Source organism: Peromyscus leucopus, chromosome 6, assembly GCF_004664715.2.
Source record: "Peromyscus leucopus breed LL Stock chromosome 6, UCI_PerLeu_2.1, whole genome shotgun sequence".
NCBI classification, from domain to species: Eukaryota; Metazoa; Chordata; class Mammalia; order Rodentia; family Cricetidae; genus Peromyscus; species Peromyscus leucopus.
Window position 1 is genome coordinate 117878266 of NC_051068.1, and position 23800 is coordinate 117902065.

The 23800-nt window shown below is 37.6% G+C and overlaps 1 protein-coding gene across 4 annotated transcripts in view; it reads right to left on the reverse strand.

Annotated features, from left to right (window-relative positions):
- Prkacb (protein kinase cAMP-activated catalytic subunit beta) overlaps positions 1-23800 on the reverse strand; it is a 99420-nt gene that overhangs the window by 42270 nt on the left and 33350 nt on the right. Inside the window, exon 1 of one of the 4 annotated variants that reach the window (XM_028876855.2) lies at positions 16846-17120. The exons of 1 other annotated variant lie outside the window; for it this stretch is intronic. In XM_028876855.2, coding sequence (XP_028732688.1) covers positions 16846-17032 — 187 coding nt within the window. In that variant the 5' untranslated portion in view covers positions 17033-17120. Of the gene's footprint in view, positions 1-2578; positions 3083-3165; positions 3340-16845; positions 17121-23800 lie in introns of those variants that run through there. 2 more of the 4 variants (XM_028876856.2, XM_028876857.2) reach the window with 2 other exon arrangements.

The following is a 23800-nucleotide window of genomic DNA, read 5'->3' on the forward strand; positions in this document are numbered from 1 at the left end:
GTTCAGACTCATAACAAATGAATATTACTTGGTCATTCACTTAGCCTTCTAACTTGGCTTCCTTGCTTCACTTGGGATACTGGAGTAACTATTAGAAGCATACATATGGCCAAATGAAGGTTTTCACTTGGGAGTTCCAGATCTAGAGATCAGAAACTCACGTCTAATAAAATACTGTTAGATATCACACATTTGCACCTTCAGAGTTTGTAATGGATGTACTGAAAGCTATGGGGATTATCATGATTTCTACAAAGAATATAAATATGGAAGATCATTACTCATCCCTGATTCACAGGCCAGGAAGGAAGACTGTGGATCTCTTCTGGCCTGCTAAGGAATTCAATCTTTAGTTCAGTGGCAATTACAGAATTTCAAGTTTCACAGTGGGTTAAGAAATGGACTTATTTCAATTTAAGAATCTGTGTGGAAAGTCATCTGAAGAGACATGACGCTGGAGGCTTGGGAGGAGAACAGCTAACCAGTCAGAAAATGGTGCTGAGGAGAGAAGACAGAGTGACTAGCTCCAAAGGTGTTCGCGGTGATACCGGGTCTGGAGGAGACAACTGATGTACAATCAATAGAACTAAATGATTCAATATACAACTAGGGGTGACAAGTTGAAAACAACCCTAAGATTCTGGCTTTTATTTCCCGTATGAATCATGGGGTCATTAACAGAAATACGCACCCAAGATGAAGGAACGAACAGATGTTAAGAGAGAAAGAGAAAACTGTCTCTTGAAATGGACGTTTCAGGTAGTGACTGAGGCGTGGGCATGGATGAGATCACTCAGAGAACGCAGCACTGAGAGGACCAAAGCCAGATCTCCAGAGAAGATGGCTATCTAATTATCAGGAAGTAGAAAGGGACAGATTTACAGCTATTTCCATAAACATAGCTGTGTGTGTACAACAGACATAAATACACTGTAATTTCAGATTCAGATAAAAAAGGCCCAACATTTGATTAGCCTTACTAATGAAGCCACATTCTCTTGTAATTTTTCATATTTTGAAATAGCTAGATAATTCAGTCACAGCATGAGTGAAATCATTTGAGGTTGAACATTCTTGAAAAAGCCAACATCTATTTGTTTTACCACACTTAGTGCGGCAGGAAAGGCTGGAAGGGAAGGCAGCTACGATTAAGTCCATGAACTACTCTTTAACCCATAGCTTTCTTGAAAGAAAAAGAAAACAAGCAAGAAACAGCAGCAATGTCTCCAGTTAAACATATCAGACTCTAAGATCCCCACAACACTACAGGGGCTGCTAAAGATTCTAAGGTTATACGCAAGCTTTCCAAGGAAACAGCTTTATTTAACTAAATAAAAAGCAAGATAACCAGGTCTATGCAGTTTCATATCTGTAGAAATCCTAAGAAATGTCAACATACTGATTTTACAGTATCAGCCCAAATTTCAAGGGCTAGATCATAAATATCTACTCTGGAAACAAGAACATAATTGTCCAGTCAATTTTTAACATTTTGCATATAAAACAGCCCCTTGTGTGTCAAATGCCACTCTAGAATGTGAACAGCTTTATTGCAACAGGGTAAGGAGCATTTCCTAATTATAATGAAGTCATCACTACTTATGGAAGAAGGGTTCCTTGGCTTTGAATTTCTTCACTATACCATAAAATCTCACATCTTTCTGACACAGAGTCTAATCCCAAAGGTCTTAAGTGTGAACCTTGTTATCACAGGGCACATAAGGCTCCCTATAAGTGACACCTGGACCAGCCCTTTCTGCCTCAGCAGAGATGCTAATGAGTGATGCTCTGAGCAAACACTCACTCTGACAGCAGCATGTCTATTTTTAGCTGTAGGTTTGCTTGAAGTGAACAGCTCTTGTTCTGTGATAAGCTGCAGTACATACTACAGCAGATTTTCACGAAAAAATAAATAAAAGCACTTTTGGACATGCTTGAAAAATGAATAATCATAGCAAAAGATTAATTTTCACAAATGTATTTAGTCTCATAAATCATTTTCCCAAAATAATACTAACAAAGACCAAAGCCAAAATACATATATTTATTTCATCCTTAATTCACTATTCTAAACCAATTATAATTAAAAGCAACACCCCCCAAAAAATCAATAAAATTTTGGCAGCATCTTATTTTCAGGATAAGTATTTTAAAAATAGAGCCCAAAAGAAGCCAACAAAAAATAGTATTTAGATGACAAAACTAATTAAAGTCAAGTTAAATATAATTATCTCGAGCATCATATACTAAAATAAAAACCTCTTTGTAGTGTATGGGTCTTCTACTTATTAATTTACAACACAGTCAACAACAACATTGGTAGTGAATACAAGAAATCAAACCATAAAGAAAATCAGAAATGGAATGCTGGTGCTATCAATACTGTTATTGTTTATAGTTCATAATGGCTTTTAAAGGCATTTTACAATAATGCCTGCTTTAAAAACATCAACACAAATGCCATTTACCACAGCTTTGACTTTTATAACCACCTCTACACAAATACCTTTTCCTTCCGAGTTAAATATTTAAAAAATATATACATATATAGCTGAAGAGTCTCCGAGACCATACTCACCATTCATGATGACAGCCAACCTCTCCAGAGCATATTGCTCAGAACAACAGCCCAGCAGCAAAGGGAGTTATGCTAATCTCTGGAGGCAGAGCCGATGGTGTAAACACATATGCTGGAGCAGGAGCAGACAATCAAGAGCTCTCTTTTGTTTTAAAAAGAAAAGCCCCCAGAAGCAAAGCCTAATGCCCAGTAGGCGGTACCCCTAGACAACAGAGTAATGCCAAAGATGTTTATGTAACCAGGTTTAGGTTTTTTTTTCCCCCTCTAGGCTAGCTATCCTAGCTTCCTTCCTATACCTCCAGAATAACTCAAAATGGCAGGGAGAAAATGTGAACCAGGATGTATACGATATTCTCAACTGTAACAGCACAAGTTGTTACCACGGCAACATTAGACCAGCATTATCAGTTTCCTTCTAACCAGGAGGTAGCTTTCCTAAAGCTTTAATGAACCAAAACAAAATGCCTTTTTATTCTAGGGCAACATGATCTCCAAATGACGACATTCTATACACTTAAGCACTGAACTAGCCCTTTTATACACCTCTTAAAGATATTTTTAAAATGCTTTTTTCTTTAAATACTCACACAATCCCATGTTGAATCCGGTGAGGAACAAACAGCAGAATGATTGCACCTAAACGCCTTTCATTACAGCAGCTCCTAGTGCTAGCTGCGGACCTCACTGAGACTAAAGTGCTGTGTGCTGTTGCTAGTGACTATTGGCGATGAATCTTATTGCCCAGATCGCTGACAGCTTTCATTTTTCATGAGCCAAAAGCTATACTGCAGCACAAATGTTAACCATTTCAACATTCTGTATCTGGGAGAGGCATAATATAATGCCATACATAACCTGCTTTTATAAAGGAAAATCAGGGAATAACACTTGCAAATTTCCATTAAATTCAGCATTAAGTATCTGATATTAACCAGGTATTTTTTTTTTTAAAGACAACACAACAAATTTGCTGGCAACCATTGTAACATTTACTGGCAACTTGTGACATTCCTCCTATTAAACAGGACTCTGAGGATAGATTGTACGGTAAAGTGGCTAGGCTGGATAGCATGATGAGTGGGTTCTATTCTCAACAGACCTAAGATTTGTACCACTAATGACACAAAGGGCCTAGAGAACCATGTCTGTGTGGCAGAACTTTAGCAGATGAATCTGCTCCTTTAAAGTTGCAGGACTTGCGGTGATGGACATCCAGTTAGGGACTTTCCCCAAGACACAACTAGCAAGCTGGACAGAACTGTTGGAAGGAGGTTCACTGCTCTGGTACAGATCAAGCACAGACATGTTGAGAGGTATCCGGAGACACCACAAGGCTCTGGGTGAGAACACTGAAATCTGTGCTCTCCTTGTCCACTCAGATCCCTCCAGTTAGGTCTGGAAGGCTTAGGGGCTGCACTGTCAGAGGAAGCCAAAGTTCCACAATGTCACACTATCAGTAAAAAAGCAAACTGTGAGGAACTGGTGGGGGAAACTGCCAGCTCCCTTAGCTTGATGCCATGCAGGATGGACAGCAGACTGAGGGTCCAGCAAGAGGTTTAGGAAGGAAATGGCAACAAGACAGAAAGGAGCTAAATGTTCTCAAAGTCCCCGGATGCACAGGACATCATAACCCCATTTGAGATCCAAAACTTGAAGCTTCTGTGGGTCAAACGTGTACTTTCTCATCTATACACTGTCCCACCAGTATGACCTCTGATAGTATAAATCAACTGAGTTCTGGGACTCAGGACACAAACTATGAAGGACATTAAATCCACAAACTGGGCTAAAGATGTAGAAAAAAAAAAAAAAAAAAAACGAAAAACCAATTCTTGGAGAAAAAAAAATTAAGCCAAATACAAGCTACTTCAAATATCTCATTTTAAGGACTTGATTTTTGCCCAAACCCATATGCTTCATAATGAGAAGAATAAGCAGTCAACAGAAAGTGTCCCAGAAATGGGATTTATGTACAATTTAGAAAATATTTGCAAACATTTAGTGAAATGTTGTATGAAATGAAGGGGAACTGTTTAAAGACTTGATGAGAACGATACAACAGATGGAAATTTCAATACAGAAAGAGAAATATGAAAAATAGAAAGTAGAGATCTGACAAGTCAATACAAAAAATTTAAACTCACTATAATGCTAACATCACATTTCAGAAAGAAAAAGATCTAACCTGTAAATGTGAGTTGAAGACAGACTGTAAATATGAACAATACCAAGAAAAATGAACAGTCTTAGAAATGTACTTAATACTGAAGGCCCAACACACATCTAACAGGAGCCAGGAGGAAAGAATGGAAAAACGTTGAAAGGAATAACGACTAAAAATGCCCTAATTTGAAAAAAGAGTAACTTACAGTCCATGAACCAAGAGAAGCAAAGAGTTAGGCTAATGCTAACTAGGACAAGCAAAAAGACTCACATCTAGACACTTCATATTCAAGTGAAAAATAAAGATAAAGTAAACAATTTTAAAAACAGGAAGAGAAAAATCAGTGCTCATGTACAAGGGGGAAGCAATACAATGAGTGTTAACTTCTCTTTAGAAGTAAGATTGACCAGGAAACAGTAAAGTGATACATAGAAAATGCTAGAAGAAATAAGAAACAGAACTGTCAGCTAAGAACTGTATATCAAGGAAAACTACTTTCCACAAAGTAAACCAGAACATTCCCAGAGAAAACTACAGCAGAGGACACAAGCCATAGTGCAAATGCACATGGAGTCTTCAGATGGCAGTGAAAACTACAGCAGAGGACATGAGCCGTAGTGCAAATGCACATGGAGTCTTCAGATGGCAGTGAAAACTACAGCAGAGGACATGAGCCGTAGTGCAAATGCACATGGAGTCTTCAGATGGCAGTGAAATGCCACTACAGGGTAAGCTGACAGGAAGAAACTAAGGACAGGAAATGACAAACCAGTAAGGAAATATATATATATATATACATATGTGCATAGATATACATCATGGTTATGTGAGTCTTACATATGTGAGTATGTGTGGTGCTGAGTATCCAATTTTAAACCTGCTAGGTATGAGTTTACAAAATGTACAAATGCAATATATATGAAAACATCATATTAAGACAATAAATTTATTATATTAGTGCAAAGAAGTTCTAATTTACTAGAAATTATGTCAATTATATCCTAAAGTAGATTGTTATCAGATAAACATTAAAAACAAAAAAAAAAAAAAATAATGTCTATTAAGCATAAAAAATATTTTATGTTAAAAAAAACAAGAAAGAGAACTTTCAAAAAAAAAAAAAAAAAAAAAAAAATATTTATGTTAAAAAAAACAGAGGCTTTCAAATAGTGTAAGTTGTGTTTGCTCAATAAATATGAAGGCATTATAAAGGGGAGACAGGATCAACAAAGAACAAAATCTATGAAATAGAAACCAATAAAACAAGATATAAACCCACCATGTCAACAATTACATCAAATGTAATGAAATAAACACAAATGAAAAGCAGTAATTATCAACCAGATTAAAAAGCAAGGTCCAAATAAATGGCACCTGTAAGAGACACTCTGAATCTGTAAACACAAACAGGAAAAAAGGAAAAGGGGGAAAGGCCCTCACCCCAACAGCCAGAAGACACTGGAGTGCCTACACTGATATTGGGCAAAACACTTCACTGATAACTATTAAAGAAACAAAAGGCCATTCACTATAAATCCAACACAACTAGGGAAGTAACCACTGAGCACACATCTGATGGAACAGATGAGCCCCTACAATATGAAAACAGACACTGGCAGAACTGAAAGGAGAATTAGGTCATTTACTAACTGTACAACCGTGTGCTGTTCATAGCAAGGATACAGTACACAGAATGTGTCTGGAGGCAATTGTGCTGTGCAAACATCAGAGTGTGCTCATACACCTAGACAGCAGATGCCCCTCCTCCGCCGCTGACACACCTAAGCCACTGGGGCAGCCTATTGCTCTGCCAGATTTGCTCTCCCAGACATCTGGCAAGCAGTTTCCCTCTCCAATTAGCTCATTGTGGGGTTCCCCAATGCTTCAGTTGTCTTCATGTCTATACCCACAGACCACTCACTTTTAATTTTCTAATGAATAATGATTCTTAATTATGTAAACACCCAGAACTACTAGACAATCTAACATCATTGTAAAATCAGGCTTTCCTTTCTACATCGCAAATATGATTGTTATTAACCTTATGGTGCTGAGAGGGAAATAAATATTAGTGAGATAGTTCTTTCTGGAATCTCTTTCAACGAAGCACATCCTTCCATAGTTTTTGTCTCTGCTCTTGTTCTTCAAGAGCAGAGTCTTAACAGAATGGAACACGCCCAACAAACAAGCAATGACTCTCACTGATTTTCCACATATGTAGTCCTGAGTTGCTTCGTTCACTCCCAGGTCAGTTGATGTGGTCTCTTACTGGCAACATGGCAAGGTATTCCATATTCCATATGTTTAAGGCACTTGATGAGCACAGTGATACGAGATTGAATCAAACATGAGAGAAAAAAGCTGCAGAAATGCAGTGTGAGCCATATGAGGTTGCTTTTCATATAACCTGGTTTACTGCTCCAGAATAGACTCTTTTAATACATAAACAGAGGGTATGTTCTAAAATAATGATAAACCGCATAGCACCAAAATCACATAAGCCAGCAACAAGTCAGTTTACTCCCATGACCAAGCATTGTGTAGGTCTACAATTATATGTGTTGCCCCTTTATACAACTGTCGGAGCAGGAGATTTGTTGATGGCAGCATTTCTATAAACACAGGAACAATGCAGTGGACTATGGAATTAGGACAGCTATAGCATCACTAAGCAATACGAATGTTTCAGTTCCATTATGATCTAATGGAGATAGTACCACAGAGGTAGGTCACTAGTCACTGAAACTCAGCAATGCAAAGCATGACTAGAGTTGGTGATTTCAAAACTCTCTTCTTAATAAATCATAGAAAACCTAGAGAAGGTGAAGAAGGACAAACCAAATTTGCACAATCCATAAAATTCAGCATCCAAAGTCAGCAGAATGTGATTCTTTTACCATGTAGATGGAAATGCTCTGTATTCATATGTAAGACAATACAGTAAGTGAGTTAATTCAAAAGGCTTAGTCAATTTTTTAAAATACATTCTTTTACCAAGTATAATTAAGGGCTCACGTGATAGCTGAGTGGGTAAGGCACCTGGTACCAAGTCTGGTGACCTGAGTTCTATCCCCAAGCTCCACAAGGTGGACAGAGAAAACCAACTCCCTGTAACTGGTTGGTTCTCTGACTTCCATATCTGTGCAACAGTATGCACATACCATACACGCACGCACGTGCATACCATAAATGCATACAGTTAATAATTTTTAAGAGCATAATTAAAGAATCAACAACAGAAAGATTTTGGAAATCCTCAAATCACAAAGAACTCCCAAGGGAAATGAGTAAACATTCTGCACAGCAAGGAAACAACCTACAACCATTTCTGAGATGCTCCTGGGGATCCATGCTGGCCACATGCTTCCTATGTTTAAGAGGTCCCACAACCTCAGAGAACTCTGTTGCCAGCTGTGAACCAACTGTGATAATATAAGATCATGGGTTGACTAACAGGTCCCAAAGTGGTAATTTCTTCCATTTTGTTGCTTTTTAAGTGGGAAACTAACAAAAATGGAAGAAATGATTAATAAAATTGAAAATACAAAAGTGATTAAAAATGCAGGTCTCACCAACAATATGGAACTACAGTAATGCTAGACTGAGTAACATTTAAATATGACATAAATATTAATTATTGAATTAAAGAATAAAAAACAATATCATCACAAAGCCTAGAGAAACAAGAAGATAAGAAAACATTATCGCAATTTCATTCTCTGGTGGTTTAAAAGAAAAGGGCCCCCAAAGGGAGTGGCACTATTAGGAGGTGTGGCTTTTTTAGAGTAGGTATGGTCTTGTTGGAGGAAGTATGTCACTCTGAGGTCTCACATACCCTCAAGTCATGCCCAGTGTCTCAGACTACTTCCTGTCGCCCTCATATTGATATGTAAAACTCTCAGCTTCTCCAGGACCATGTCTGCCTGTATGCCACCATGTTCCACCATGATGATAATGGCCTGAACCTCTAAAATTAAATGTCTTCTTTATAAGAGTTGCCATGGTTATGGTGTCTCTTCACAGCAACAGAAACCATAACTAAGATACGTGCCAAGCATATAAGATGACTTAGATAAATTAGTAAAAAGTATGTATTACCAGAACTAAGTTGAATGAATGGATAAAATATTTAAAAGTTACAAATTATCAAAAACTAACCCAGAAAGAAGTAGAAATCACGAATAGACACATAAAAGTATTAAAATAGTTAAGTTTTTCTCCCATAACTTAAAGCTGAAATTCAAATGGGTTCAAGAATGAATACCATGAAGTTATCAAATATAATACCAATTTTAACAAGCACAGAATATTCAGAATATACAGAATTCAGAGCAAAGAGCACTTGTGACTCATGTTATAAGGGCTGAAAGCAAAGCTGGGCAAAGACCTAAGCATAACTACAGATCAGCATCCTCCACTGACACAAAGATCTCTACCCACAGGCCTGCAAGTCTGTTGAAGGAATTATACTCCATGACCATGTATGCTCATCTCAGGAAGTAACATAGTTCCAAACTGAAAATCAATTACTAAAATACATTAATAGAACAAAGGACCACATGACCACGAGCGTGTGCAGTAGCAGCATTCCATGAACTTCAGCACTCATAAAATCCTCTCAACAAGCCAGACTAGAAGGGACTTTCTCAGACTGATGGTGGAGAGAAGAATGCAATGATTCCTATCACACCTGACAGGGAGAGATGGAGTCTTTCCCTGTAAGACTGGGCACAAAGCACTTGTCTGCATAGACTATGGCTAGCCACAAAATTGAAGGAAAATACTAATGAAGGAAAGGACATTCACATATGTAAGAAGCTTTACGTGAAGACAACATGACCCAAAGAGAATTTTAAACGGAAACTATAAAAATAACTTAAAGAACAGGAAAGAATCCAAAATTGAAATTAATAATTTCTCATTCACAATAGCATTAGTAGAACTAAAGTGCTTAGATATGAACTCACAGAGACGTGTGGACTGCTGTGGGACGGTCTATATGTCAAATTGCTCTGATTGGTCAATAAATAAAACACTGGTTGGCCAGTGGCCAGGCAGGAAGTAGGTGGGACAAGGAGAGAGGAGAATTCTGGGAAGCGGAAGGCTGAGGCAGAGAGACACTGCAGCCGCCGCCATGACCAGCAGCATGTGAAGACGCCAGCAAGCCACCAGGCACGTGGCAAGGTATAGACTTATGGAAATGGATTAATTTAAGCGATAAGAACATTTAACAAGAAGCCTGCCACGGCCATACAGTTTGTAAGCAATATAAGTCTCTGTGTTTACTTGGTTGGGTCTGAGCGGCTGTGGGACTGGCGGGTGACAAAGATTTGTCCTGATTGTGGGCAAGGCAGGGAAACTCTAGCTACAGTGGACCACAGAAGATAAAGACCATTTAAAGAGATGGAGAGGCATGTTACTGTTATGACGACAATTTTCCGCAATTTAACCTGTAGATTCCACACAGTATCTACAGAAACTTCAGCAGGCTTTTCTTTAGAAACTGACAGGCTAATCCAGAAATTTATATGGGAAGACAAAGCCCATGAGTAGCTAAAATAATTTTAGTAAAATAACAAAATTAGAGGAATTATACTACTTAATTTCAAAACTTACTTTAAACTCATAGTGAGCAAATCAATGTGGCTAGCATAAAAACAAACATACATAGTTCACTGGCCCAGAGCTAAGGATTCACAGAGGAACTTATACTTTGAGAGTCAATGAGTTTTGACAAAGGAATTGAAATAGTTCAATGGAGTAAATAGTTTTTGTAACAAATGAAGTAATAAAAACCAGACACATATACAACCAATATTTCACATCAAATATAAAACTGAAGACAGATTTGTAGGAGAAAGCACAGATTAAAATATGAATAACTTTTGGTAAGACAAAGACTTCATAAGGCCTGGCACAAAAGGTACAATACACAAAGGAAAGGAATAGATAAAACTGGCTTCATTAAAGGGACAAACTTTTCCTCCTCAACTACATCATTTTAAGAAAGGACGAGACATGTCAGAAGCTGAGAGCAAATATCTGCAAATTACAAGTCTTCAAAAGAATCTGGATTCAGAATATATAATGGATTCTTAAGACTTATAAAGAAAAGGCAATTTAATTTTGAAAGTGAAAAATATATTTAAATATACAGGTATCCAAACAAGATACATAAATGGCTTCTGAGACTATAAAAATAAACCAATACCACTAGTTATTATGCATACAGAAAATGAAATCACCCTGTGAAATACCAGTTCAAACCACCCTGTAAAATACCAGTTCAAACCTCCAAGAGACTGGCCATACCAAGTCCTGATGAACATATGAAGAAACTGGACTCTTCTTACACTACAAGTGAAGTAATAAATAGCACAGCTACTTTGGGAAAGGATGCTGGCTATTTCTTAAAAACATAAAAATGCATGACAACTATTTTATACCTAGTCTACTCCTATATATCTACTCCAAAACAAAAACAAAAACAAAAAGAATTGTCTGCACAAACTTTTTAAAAAATGTTTATGATATTATCCAAATAGCCAAAAATCAAGAAACAACGCTTGGGTTAGTCAATCACAGAGTCACACAACACAGTAGATTCTACAACAAACAGGAAGCAACTATTGATACATTCTGCATATAAATGAAAGACATCAGAAGCAGTATGCTAAATGCTATATAAGTCCAGTGATACAAAAACATCTAGGAAAAGAAATTAATAGAAAGAGGAAGTACCTGAGTATTTATGAGTTTGAGGGAAGAGTGGGAGATTAGACACAAAGAGATGTGATGAAATTGTTGATTACTTGAACTCTTATTACAAATCATAATATAAACACACAGGTAACAGCAGAAAGTGCCTGGGCTCTGAAATACAGTATTTGCTAGGGTCGGGTGAGTATTTTCATATTTTTAGTGAATAACCATAAACCTTTCAAAGACAGTGCAAAAATCATAATAGAACAAAGAAAGAATCCATTAGCACAAGTCTAAAGACTATAAAATGTTAAGATAACAAATAAAGCATTTATTGAGAACAGGGTAGCAATGTCAGAATAAACCCACATTCTTTATGCCTCCAGGGAGTTAAAAATCAAACTGTACAGACAGACATAATACAAGGATGAACAGACACACAACTCCAACTCCTAAAACTCCAAGTCTTACTAAAAGTGAGAGAGGATGATGAAGAGAATATGAAGAAAGGAATCGTAAATGCTAGTAAGAATGAAAGATGGAGGAACATGGTGCCCTGGAAGTCTTGTTACGAGCTGTTATCTGAAAGAAACATTAATATGAACAAATCTTACCACTGGAAGAAATCTAAAAGGAAATTCTCATCAGAGTATTGTGAACAAATACTGTTAAGAAGATTCACAGCTGGACAGTGGTGGGGCACGTCTTTAATCCCAGCACACAGGAGGCAGAGGCAGGAGGATCTCTGTGAGTTCCAGGCCAGTTTGGTCTACAAAGCTAGTTTTATGACAGCCAGGGCTACACAGAGAAACCTGGTTTTGTGGGGGAAGGGGTGAGGGAAGGAGGGGGGAGGGAGGGAGAGGGGGAGGGAGGAGGGAGGGAGGGAGGGAGGAAGGGAGAGAGGGAGGGAGGAGGAGGGAGGGAGGAGGGAGGGAGGAAGGGAGAGAGAGAGAGAAAGAGAGAGAGAGAGAGAGAGAGAGAGAGAGAGAGAGAGAGAGAGAGAGAGAGAGAGAGAGAGAGAGAATAAATTCACTATCTGGCTATTACTCACCGTTGTAATGATGTTACAAACATCATTATAGAAAACAGAAAACTATGCTAGCTATATGCACTTCCTTTTAGAAGAATAAGCAAATCAACTTTTGAATTGCATGTTTCAAATTCTTCTATTATCTTAAGGTGTCATTATATTCTGATTTTCCATTTAAAAAAGTGATGTAAATGGGCTGGAAATATCGCTTGCCTACCTACCATGCTCATTTCCCTGAGTTATATGCTCAGCATCACATACACAGACATGGGGCGGGGTGAGAAATAGAGACTCTGTATTGGCTTCCTTTTATTACAGACCAACATTCTACATATTTGTGTGCCTTAAATATTACATTGCTTCTGGCTGCTATTCTTACTGTTGTTTCTGAGGATAAAAATCATCTAATTTCCCCCAAAATCTTTATATTCATAGTTTTAAAAACGATTTATTTTTATATTATGTGTATGAATGCTTTCCTGCATATATGTATGAGCACCACATGTGTGTCTAGTGCCTAAGACGGCCAGAAGAGGTCTTTGGATCTTCTGGAACTGGAATTACAGGCAGTTGTGAGCTTTCATGTGGCTGCTGGGAACTGAAGGCTCTGCAAGGACAGCAAGTGCTCTTAACCCGGAGCAGTATCTATGACCCCTATAATCAAAGCTTACAAACAATGATAACATAAATATTCAAAAAGATTTTTCATATGAGTAGAAATTGATTATAATCAGTCAGCTCATAAAATAGTTGCTGAATGAAAAAGAGATAAAAAGCAATTTAGAAGTTACAATTATACAAATTCAAAGAACTAACATATTGAGTTTAAAGAACTTCAGAAGAAGCCTGGTGGTGGTGGTGCATGCCTTTAATCCCAGCACACAGTAGACAGGGCCAGGCAGATCTCTGTGAGTTTGAGGCCAGCCTGGTCTACAGAGTGAGATCCAGGACAGTTAGGGCTACACAGAGAAACCCTGTTACAGAAAAAAAAAAAAAGTAAAAGTGATATATTAGTCTATTACAGTCACTCCAGCTATCTAGTTTTGAGGAAATTCATATCCTAAATCATTTACTTATTCACTACAGTATTTAAATATACACTTATTAAAATGAACTTGTAGACATCATAGAAATTGACAAGCATTTCTTGGGAAGGAAGGACAGGTAATAAGCTGGATGGTATCAACACATTTGCTCTTTAAAAATGCTGCAGCTTAAACATTGTTAAGTGTGAAAATCAATGCTCACAATATGCAAACCTTCACTTACTTTCAATTTTATGTAACTGCAATTATAATAAAAATGATTTAGCCGGGCGGTGGTGGCGCACGCCTTTAATCCCAGCACTCGGGAGGCAGAGGCAGGAGGATCTCTGTGAGTTCGAGGCCAGCCTGGTCTCCAAAGTGAGTTCCAGGAAAGATGCAAAGCTACACAGAGAAACCCTGTCTCGAAAAACCAAAAAAAAAAAAAAAAAAAAAAAGATTTAAAAGGAAATACAGTAAATTTTCTAGGAAGACAAGTCAATGAATGTCAATAACCCCATTTATTCTGAGTCAGGACAGAAAGAAGAATTCCTCTGCATTGTTACTTTGAACTTGATGTACTTAAGTGTGCACGGAAATAGCTGTTCTATATTTTAAGTTACTAATCAGGAATTAATGTTAATTTGGTAGTTAAAACTGAAACTTGTAGAAATGACTATGTAGCCTATGTTCTCTATTTACTTCCACAGATTATGTTCCTGGAGAAGAGAGAAACTCTGATTAAAGTTTATCACATTTTATATCTGCCATCTAATGAAAGGGACGTGACTATTATCCTCAGGTTGAAGCAGGATCTCAGCACATTTGAGGCCAGCCTAGGCTACATAGTGAGTCCTATAAGCCAACCTGAGCCGCCACATTAAAACAAAACAAACAAAACAAAACAAACCCAAAAAACCAACAACCAATAAACAAACAAAAAACCTGTTTCAAAAACCAAAACCATATTTGCCTAAATTAGCCTTCAATCTTGACCCAATAGTCCATGAACCTAATTCTTCAAGTGTGATTTCCACACTTGGTTGTTTCTTACTAGAGCACAATGGGGTAAGGCTCTCCTGGGGTATCAGGAGACCCAGGTTTCCCTTTTCTGCTCAAACTAGCCGCTCAAGTGAACTCCATAGAAGCAGCTGCCAACAGTGCTTTTTGCCTGAACTCTTTCTTGTCCAAAGCTCCTCCTTTGCCGGGTGAGACGGCTCCAGGGGGAACAAGGTATTTGTCCCTGAACCTGCTGACCTGAGCTGAATCTCAGGACCCACATGACGGAAGGAAAGAACCAACTCCTTCAAGCTGTCCCCCGACTTCTGCACGTTCGCGTTTCCACCCACACCCCGAAACAAGTTTTTTTTTTTTAAAGCTCTGTTAGCACACACACAAATGAATAAAAAATGTGTTCATCACACAAAATAAATAAATGCAGAGTACAGAAATGACAGGATTACAGTTTCTAGTCTCTGAATTTTCTCATCTACATCGACAGACAAGAGTGCATGCTTACTGTGTTCCTTCTTACACATAAAATCACGGGGACTATTAGAATATTTTGAGGATATGAAAAGGAGAAGAGGGTGGAGGAACATGTACTGAACTTCAGTTGCTTCTTAACCATTTCTTACCCAAGCTCATTATTCAGAGCTACAATGTTTGGTCATAACTGCATTTGTATGCCATGATCCTACCACCTTCTTTGTTTTTTCTTCTCAATAGAGAAAAAAAACAGCATTTTGAGTCTTTTTTTTTCTACAAGAAATCATGTCACAATACTGTATTCTATTGTTGCATTTAAAAACGTTACAGAAAGTATACAGGTCTTGTACATTTACAGCCCTTCAGTTCAAACATAACTTCCAATGCTTAAATCCCCTTGTATTTGTTCCAAAAGCAGAAAATCAACTCTGCCCCTGTTCCTTGTTTGAAATTAAAAATACCTTTAAAGAACAAAAATTATCTCCAAAAGGGTTTAGAAGACTGTAATTTACAGAGCAGGCAGCAGGGCCATCAAGATTTTGTCACAAAGAAGGTTGTAATCCTGTGCTGTTATTCCAGTTCTTAGCAGTTCATGAACTTAGACACATAGGAGACTTTACACCTGCTAACTTCCTATGTAGTGAAGATTAATTCGAAGTAGTGAGATCTTTTGAGAAGTTGGGCATGATGGTACAGGTTTATAATCATAGCATTCAGGAAGTTGAGGCAGGAGATCTTGTGTGAAAACACACATACACACACACAGACAGACAGATAGACAGACATAGACACACACACATGGGGCGGGGGAGAGAGAGAGGGAGAGAGAGAATGAGAATATGTTGAATGAAGGTAGTTTTGTACAAAAACATGCTTTTTCATTTTCTCCCTAGAGTAGCTTCAAGGAGTTAAAAAAAATGCTGATGCAGTAAAACATAGCCTAAGCTTCTCCACAGCCATCTACATGTATATTTTTATTTTAAAAATGAGTTTTCTTCCTTAACTGCTTTGGAATCCAAGAATACAAAGAGGCAAATTCTAGTTCTATTTGATGACACCAGAAAAGGCTGTAATGCCAAGGGCAACTGCCTCTGTCCTTAACCACAGGGCGGTTTTCGTTTTCCTTGGGAAGGGCCCTAGCTAACATGGGAAATGGAGGTACCAGTGCTGTGTATATGTGAAACTCAGCCTTTAAACTTCATGCCATCAAAGCTGCTAAATCATTTTAGCAAAACAGTAACTCTGAGCATTTTAACAGGTCCTGAAGAAATGTAATACAATACACAACTTGTTTAATCTATAGTCATATTTATGCATGATGTAAAATGCAAATATGAAAGATTTTAATGTCTATCATGTAACAAATGTAAAATTTTACATAGATTAATAATTTACTTTTATTTTAGAAGGTTTGTCTGTAACAACTGAAATAACTTTCACATATGCATTAAAAAACAGGCAACAAACCCAATAAAATATAACTGTAAGCAAATTTTTGTCACATTCAAAATATAAAGTTATAAATAAAAAAATTGAAAAGTAAGCAGATTATTGTTTATATTTGTTTTTAATCTTAGAATAAAAAGTAAAAAACACAGTGACATATATTAGAAATTATATAAGAATATCACTGACAATTTTATCATTGATATTTGACCTAGGTAGTCATATAAAATTTTTAAAAAATGAACTACACATGATTCAGCACAACTTACTAATTTTTTATGGAATTTCTCACCACCTTGAAAAATGTCCTTCTGCAAATCATAAAACAATAGACAAAACTGGGTCCGGGTGCTTCATCCTGAAACTTCAAGTACTTTAGCTGCTAATTATTGCGTATCAGTTAAAAACCACTTACTTGATCTGTCCCATAAGGCAGTTTGCTCAGAGCCCCGGAGGCTGTCATTCTCCAAAGCTGCCCTCTGGTCATGTGCCGCGCCTTTGGAGTGCCTGTGAAACAGTCGGCTAGCAAAACCTTCCAGTTTCTGGAGGGCGGTGGATGTGCCCGTGTGCTGGCTACAGGACAGTTCTTTGTAAGCTGCCATTCACGTGCATTTACACTTTAAAGTAACTGCAAATGTTTCCAGAAGGAGCTCAACTTCCTATCAAGAAGCTAAGAGCTATGCATGTGTTAAACTTCCTGTCTGCAGGGTTTACAAACCACTACTGCTGCTGCTTCCTGTTAATATAAAACAGCACAGTACCGAGCCTTCCTTTGCGAAACTTCTCATCTCAGCTAGAGATGCCCACTTTAAAACTTACAATATCTGCTAAAAGGCTCTAGGTTTTTACTATTCTGATAGTAATATGCATAAGAATGAGCATAGTAACTATAAAGGTTTACATATAGAGCAGGGTAAAAAGTATTTTTCAAAATATGGGAAACTAGTTAAACATGTATTACAACCCCATGTAACCAAAGGCCAAATATTAACATGCTAGAATTAGCTTACAGGAAGTCAGCTGGTATACACACTTTATGAATCTTCATAAGCAGTTGACTTTCCATCAAAATTGGTATGAATAGATGTGACAAGATTCTTTCAAAAAACAACTGATAACATGTCATAACTAAGAAAAAAACCTGAACTAATTTCAAAGAACTCAAAGTTGCTAATTTATGCACTTAAGTTTAATACATATGGGAATTACAGAAATTTAGCATACCAGTTTTGCTTATCAAATTTATTTATGGATATGTGCCTGTCTATAAATAGTAAATTTCAAAACATTCTAACATTTGGGGAAAAATCAGATTTAAATTATGTAAGATATATAGCAACTATAAGTTATAATTTTATAGGCTGTTAGCCATATCAAGCAATTTTCATTCAGAGAAAAAGAACTCCTTCCAATTGTTTAATGAGTGTTAAACTCCTACTAAACTGCTGCTTCCTTCATCTTCTGATTCAATGATCTCTTAGAAACATCACCTACAACAAAGAAAATTTTAACTCTCCAGTCTGCAGGATAGCGGGTACTCAATGGCATTTAAAAAGGATTTGGAGTGTTTGCCTTTTGATAACATCTGTGTCAGGGATGTGTGGTTTTTTCCCTTTGGAAGTTCAAATACAGGAAAGAGGGAAAATAAAGGGAAAGACTTAAAAAAAATCTTTCTGAAAATAACTTAGTCCATATTTCCCATTAATTGTTTTAACACAATGAATAGGAACCAAAAAGGTAAATCAAATAAGCAGAAAAAATAATGGAACTAAACTATGGCAACACACATGCAGGCTCACAAGCAGGTCTGCTGGGGAAACTGAGCTAAGAACTCTGCCATGGAAAGCTCAGCAGTGGCTGGGTTTAGTGTAATAGAATCAGGATAGATAGGGCCATAGGATTAACCTTAACACGTGTATCTTTCTCTAAAAATCATCAAATGTGTATAATCAGTGACTTATTGACACCTGGTAACGTCTTACACAAAACAGACGGCTGGGAGCCTGCAGAGTTTAAAAGTGTCGAGAGCACACAGTGACTAGTAGGCAAAACATGGATAAAAACTCTGACTTCCTTTGACTTGCTCTCCTAACAGAATTGTATTCATTATCAGCTCACCACCAATGTCACCTTGTCAGCATAGCATTTCTACACAACTCTTAGAAAAGTAAACTGTTCTCCTGTTTCCACTGCCCTTATCATTTCATATTAATATTTGCCGTTTATCAACCCACGTCCCTGCTGTCTTACCTGGATTTGTGAAGTGCAATGCACATTATTACAAGATCAATAAACATGTAGCTGCAGTATTCACTGTTAGCATTCTAAAGGTCCAAGTAAAATCACTGGATACTAGAGAATATTATTTACAATAGGACTATATTTGTAAATAAACTAGCAAGCACTAAGTAGCTTATGTAGAGATAACAACGGAAGTGACTTATTGGACTCCTCATAGTTTTGTACAATCAAAGTTTGTCCTCATGCTTTTGTGCTTATTAAGTGCAAACGCAGATTTCCAAATCCTCCTGTTGTCCCTGCTTTCAATCAGCACCAACAATTACTCATCTCGGCTTCTCTGGCCTCCCTAGATACTACCCATGGTGTTTCCTTGTCGAACACAACTAAGTATAACATTTCAGCTGGCCCATATTCATTTTTAACAGACAACTAGCCAGACTTACGGTTGATGCTGATTAAATACAGAAGTCCTACATTTCAAACAAGAACACTAAGATTCATTTAACTAAAACACATAAGATATAAAATTATTATAGCAAAAAAGTAAAATTCACAAACTAAGAATCTTGAAAATGCTGTTTGAAAGCTTTTCTCTTCTTTTACTTAAATAAAACTGTTTCCTTTTGTTTGAAAAACCATGCAGAATGTAGAATATTCAATTTTTGAACTATTTCTCTTGGTAATGTGCCCAGGAAGCTATTGCTATGGGGTTGCTCAGAGGATTTGCTTTTTATTGAAAAAGAACTCTACTGGCATCTACTGCCTGAAAGAAACAACTGCAGCTCCAACCAAAATGGAACCACAAGAAACAACAACAGTTTTCAGAGGTGAACTTGCTCTGATTGCTGTGAGATGCAATACACACAAGCACGCATGCACACGTGCACGCGCACGCGCGCACACACACACACACATGTTTCTTATATTTACTATCAAATATTAATGATATATTTGCTAAGCACTTTACCATACACAAGATCTGCATTGTGACATTAAGGTCCATTAAATCTTTACAAATGAGTAATAGCACCAATATTATGTGATTCCCACTACCCACCCCAGTGCCCTAAACAGGGGATTCAACCTGGGGTCTCACTTATTCCAAACAAGTACTGTACCATCTGAGACATATTCGCAGATATTTCAAAAACTGTATTTTTAGACAGGACCTTGCCATGTTGCTCAAGCTGGCCTGGAATTTGAGATCCCTTATCTCCGACTCCCGAGTGCTGGGGCTGCAGCACTATGGCACTGTGCTCAGCTGCCAACACCCATTTCAAGATGGAAACAAACATACAAACCTTAGCAACTTGCCCAGTCACCCAAATGTTTTAAGCCTCACTTCTGAGGTGCTGGGTGGCATGAGCATGATTCTCCAGAAACACCTTTCAAGTCAGCTGCAGTCTCTCATGGGTAGGAAGGGGAGAAGAGAGTAGCAGACATGGCAGGTTGCTGGATCTCCTGTCAGGGATCCGAGACTCTGCCATGGGCATGTTTTCCTTCAGATGGTCACCTTGTAGCCCTTCAGTTTTGTTGTCCATATCTATGTTTACAGCCATGCTGGGGCCAAGCAAAAGTATGCACAGAAGTTTGAAGGTTAAGGAAGACATGGAATCATACTTAATATGTAATGACGTTGCCTTCACATGGAGGACAAAGGACATGACTGTGATCTTGTTCCTCAAATGAAAGTTTGAGAGTACAGCTGTCTTTTCTACCATGTTATCTAAGTGGCTTTATGCAGCGCATTGTGAAATTCATTTAGCATAGCATAGTAACTGACATATATCCATATCATCTGAATATGTCACCTTCAATGAGTAAGTATTCCACTGTGTGGACTGACCACAGTTTACACCTCCACTAACAACTAAACTGCATTTGCACCTGTCAAAACCAAGTGGTCACCTCTGTGCACATCGACCTCTGGGCCCCGGTCTGTGACCCGACTTACCCGTGCCGGGTCCTTCACCTGTGTCACGCTGACGTGGAGGCTGCAGAACTACTAGTCAACCGAAAAACCGTACAGTGTAAATCTCCCACCTCCCAGCCCATCATCCCCTGTTTCTACACCTTTTGTGTGTGTGTGTGTGTGTGTGTGTGTGTGTGTGTGTGTGTGTGTGTAAACCCTGGGCTAAATCAATTTACTCATCTTTAGAAACGTAATCATGCTAAGGTTTTATTGAAATTTTGCTCAATGAGAGAAATAACATCTTAACTCTGTAAAATCAGTCTGTGATCCCAGAGTTTCCTGGCACTAACCTGGGTGTATAATTTTTTTTTTTTTGAAATCAGTTTTCTATACGGAGAACTTACACATAATTTGGTAGATTTATACTCAAGCCTTTATTAAGGTTTAAATTTGCTTTTAACTGGTGTATAAAAACATGGAATTACACTATGGTGTATTAAAATAGAACATAATATATCAATTTTGAATGTTTTTGTGATACTTTCAAATATTTTATAATTGTTCATTGCTGGCTTTTATATATTGACACAAAATAGTTGACCTGTGCTAACCTTCCCAGTTCCTTTTTTTCTTTTTGTAGATTTCTTGGAATTTTCCATATAGATTTACTCACTTTTGGATGGCACTCCCCTAAGATTTCTGAACCGTTGCATTCCTTGCCATATTGAAGGCAATGCTCAACAAGAGAGGAGCGCACAGGATAACTCTGTCTTCCTTCATGTCTTAGGAAAAAAGTTTTTCTTCATTTACTATGTTAACTCTAGATATAATTTTGGTAGCTGTTCCTTATTGAGCTAATAAATTTCCTCCTGTTTTTAAGGATGACTTGAAGATAAACTATTTCATGTGATCACATGATTTCAATTCTTTTGTCTGAACCAGCCTAGGAGAAACAACCCCTATTCTTTATATATACTACTGGATTTAATTTACTAATAATTCTTTAGGGATTTTTGTGTCTATGTTTATAACCAACGCTGCTTAAGTTTTATTTTCAGTTTTGTCTATGTTTTTGGAAGCAGGATGATGTGACTTCATAAAGTAAGTTGAGATGTATGTCTTCCATTTTCAAGAAAAGATTCTGAAAAAAACTCATGTTTCCCCTTAAAAGTTGGAGAAGCTTTCCTGTGAAAGCTTCTATACAGGCAAGGAAAGTTTTGTTTTCATGTAAAGATTACAAATACCAATACAACTTCTTAAATAGCTATAGTACAACTGAACTGTCTATTTCTCTGTGTACGTGTACACACCTGGATTAATTAAGAGATGTCTAACACTACTGAAGTCCCCTGTGCATTTATGAAGGAATTTCTACAGAAATGATGTGGAATAGTGCCTGGCAGGAAGATCTTCAGGGGATAGGGCAGTGCCTTCCCACAAGCTGACAGCCAGATGAGAAAGGAGTTGCAGGAAGAGCACAGACCAGCAAAGTTCCTTTTGAGCGCACCTACTGGCTCACATCAGATGCCTATTTCTGTAGCCATTTAGTGTGGACTTAATACCGCTGACTTTCAGGCAGCTTTCTGCTTCCAGCCCTGGAGTGGGGTGGCTGAGACCTAGGGCTTTCTGGACAGTGAATCTGGCTGTTTTTCTTCAGTGCAGATGGTCGTTGATTCAGTCCCTCTCATGTAAGCCAATCAAACACATATCCTTTAAAGTATATATACACATTGTATTGGTTCTGTTCTTCTAGGGAGCACTAATGAAAGAGTGCTGTTTAGTATCATCTATAGCCTGGATTTTGTTTAATTATTTGGTCTTTGTTTTAATTTTAAAATGAATCAGCATGTCCAGTTAGATTTCATTATGGCACTTTCAAACAAAGGTTGCTCTCCTGATTCTCCTCCCTCCTCTACACCCACCACCCCATCTTACATCTCCTTTCCCTTTCACCTCCATGCTTTCCTGTCACATTCTGTTCTTCCTCACTCTCTCACCATTTCCCACATCTCCTGGTCGCCTCTCTAGTTTCGTAGCCTATACCCACACTCATCCCTACTTACAAATATACATTGAGACGTTGGAAGCTAGGATCCTTATGAGAACATACAATATTTGTCTGAGACCTTGATAGTTTCTAGATGCATATATTTTTCCACATATCTGATTGTTTTAGAGCTGAAGTCAATTCCAGCGTGTAGATATTCTTCTAGGGAGCATTTTGGCTATTCCCTGTTCTTGTTTCATATAAATTTCTATATTATTTTTTCTAGTTTTGTGAAGAATGCCATTGGAATTTTGATGGGGATTGCATAGAATCAACTAGAGCCTTCCTCAAAAACATGACAAAAGACTTGTTACCTAAGTAATGCTAGATTCTTTCAAGTTATGGTTAACCATGCCAGTGTTTATACAGTATATTCTCCCAAGTTCTCCTAATTTTAAACAATCATCTTCAAAATATTTAATGGAAGCCGGGCGGTGGTGGCGCACGCCTTTAATCCCAGCACTCGGGAGGCAGAGCCAGGCGGATCTCTGAGTTCGAGGCCAGCCTGGGCTACCAAGTGAGTTCCAGGAAAGGCACAAAGCTACACAGAGAAACCCTGTCTCGAAAAACCAAATATATATATATATATATATATATATATATATATATATATATTTTTAATGGAGAAAAAAACAGCACAATGCTGGATCTTATATGGACCAGTTACATTTAATGTAATTATTGGCATAACTGGAATTAGATCTAAAATTTCTGTTCTGTTTTACCCCTTAAACTTTAATGAATAGAGTTGACATGCTGGAAATTACCCATCTTTGAGGTTAATGCATTACTTTCAATTGTCTTGATATACACATAGAACAGTGAGATCAGATCCACAACAAAGAAGAGTGTATCCATCACCTCCATAACTTTTTTTCACGCTTCTTCACTATTTCTCTCTCATGCCATTCAAAATCCCCAGGCAAGCAGTGCTTTATACAATACAGATAATCTGCATTTTACAGACTTTTACATAAACAGAGTTTCTTTCTTTAAAGTAGGATTTTATTTTTATAACAGATTGAAATGTATAATGTTGCATAAATTCTCACTCTCCAGTTTTACTGACATTTTGCTTTTATGTAGCGGATTGCTGTGGAATAATCCTCTTGGACACTGTAAAGATTTGTCACTCAAATTGGTTTAATAAAACGCTGATTGGCCAGTAAC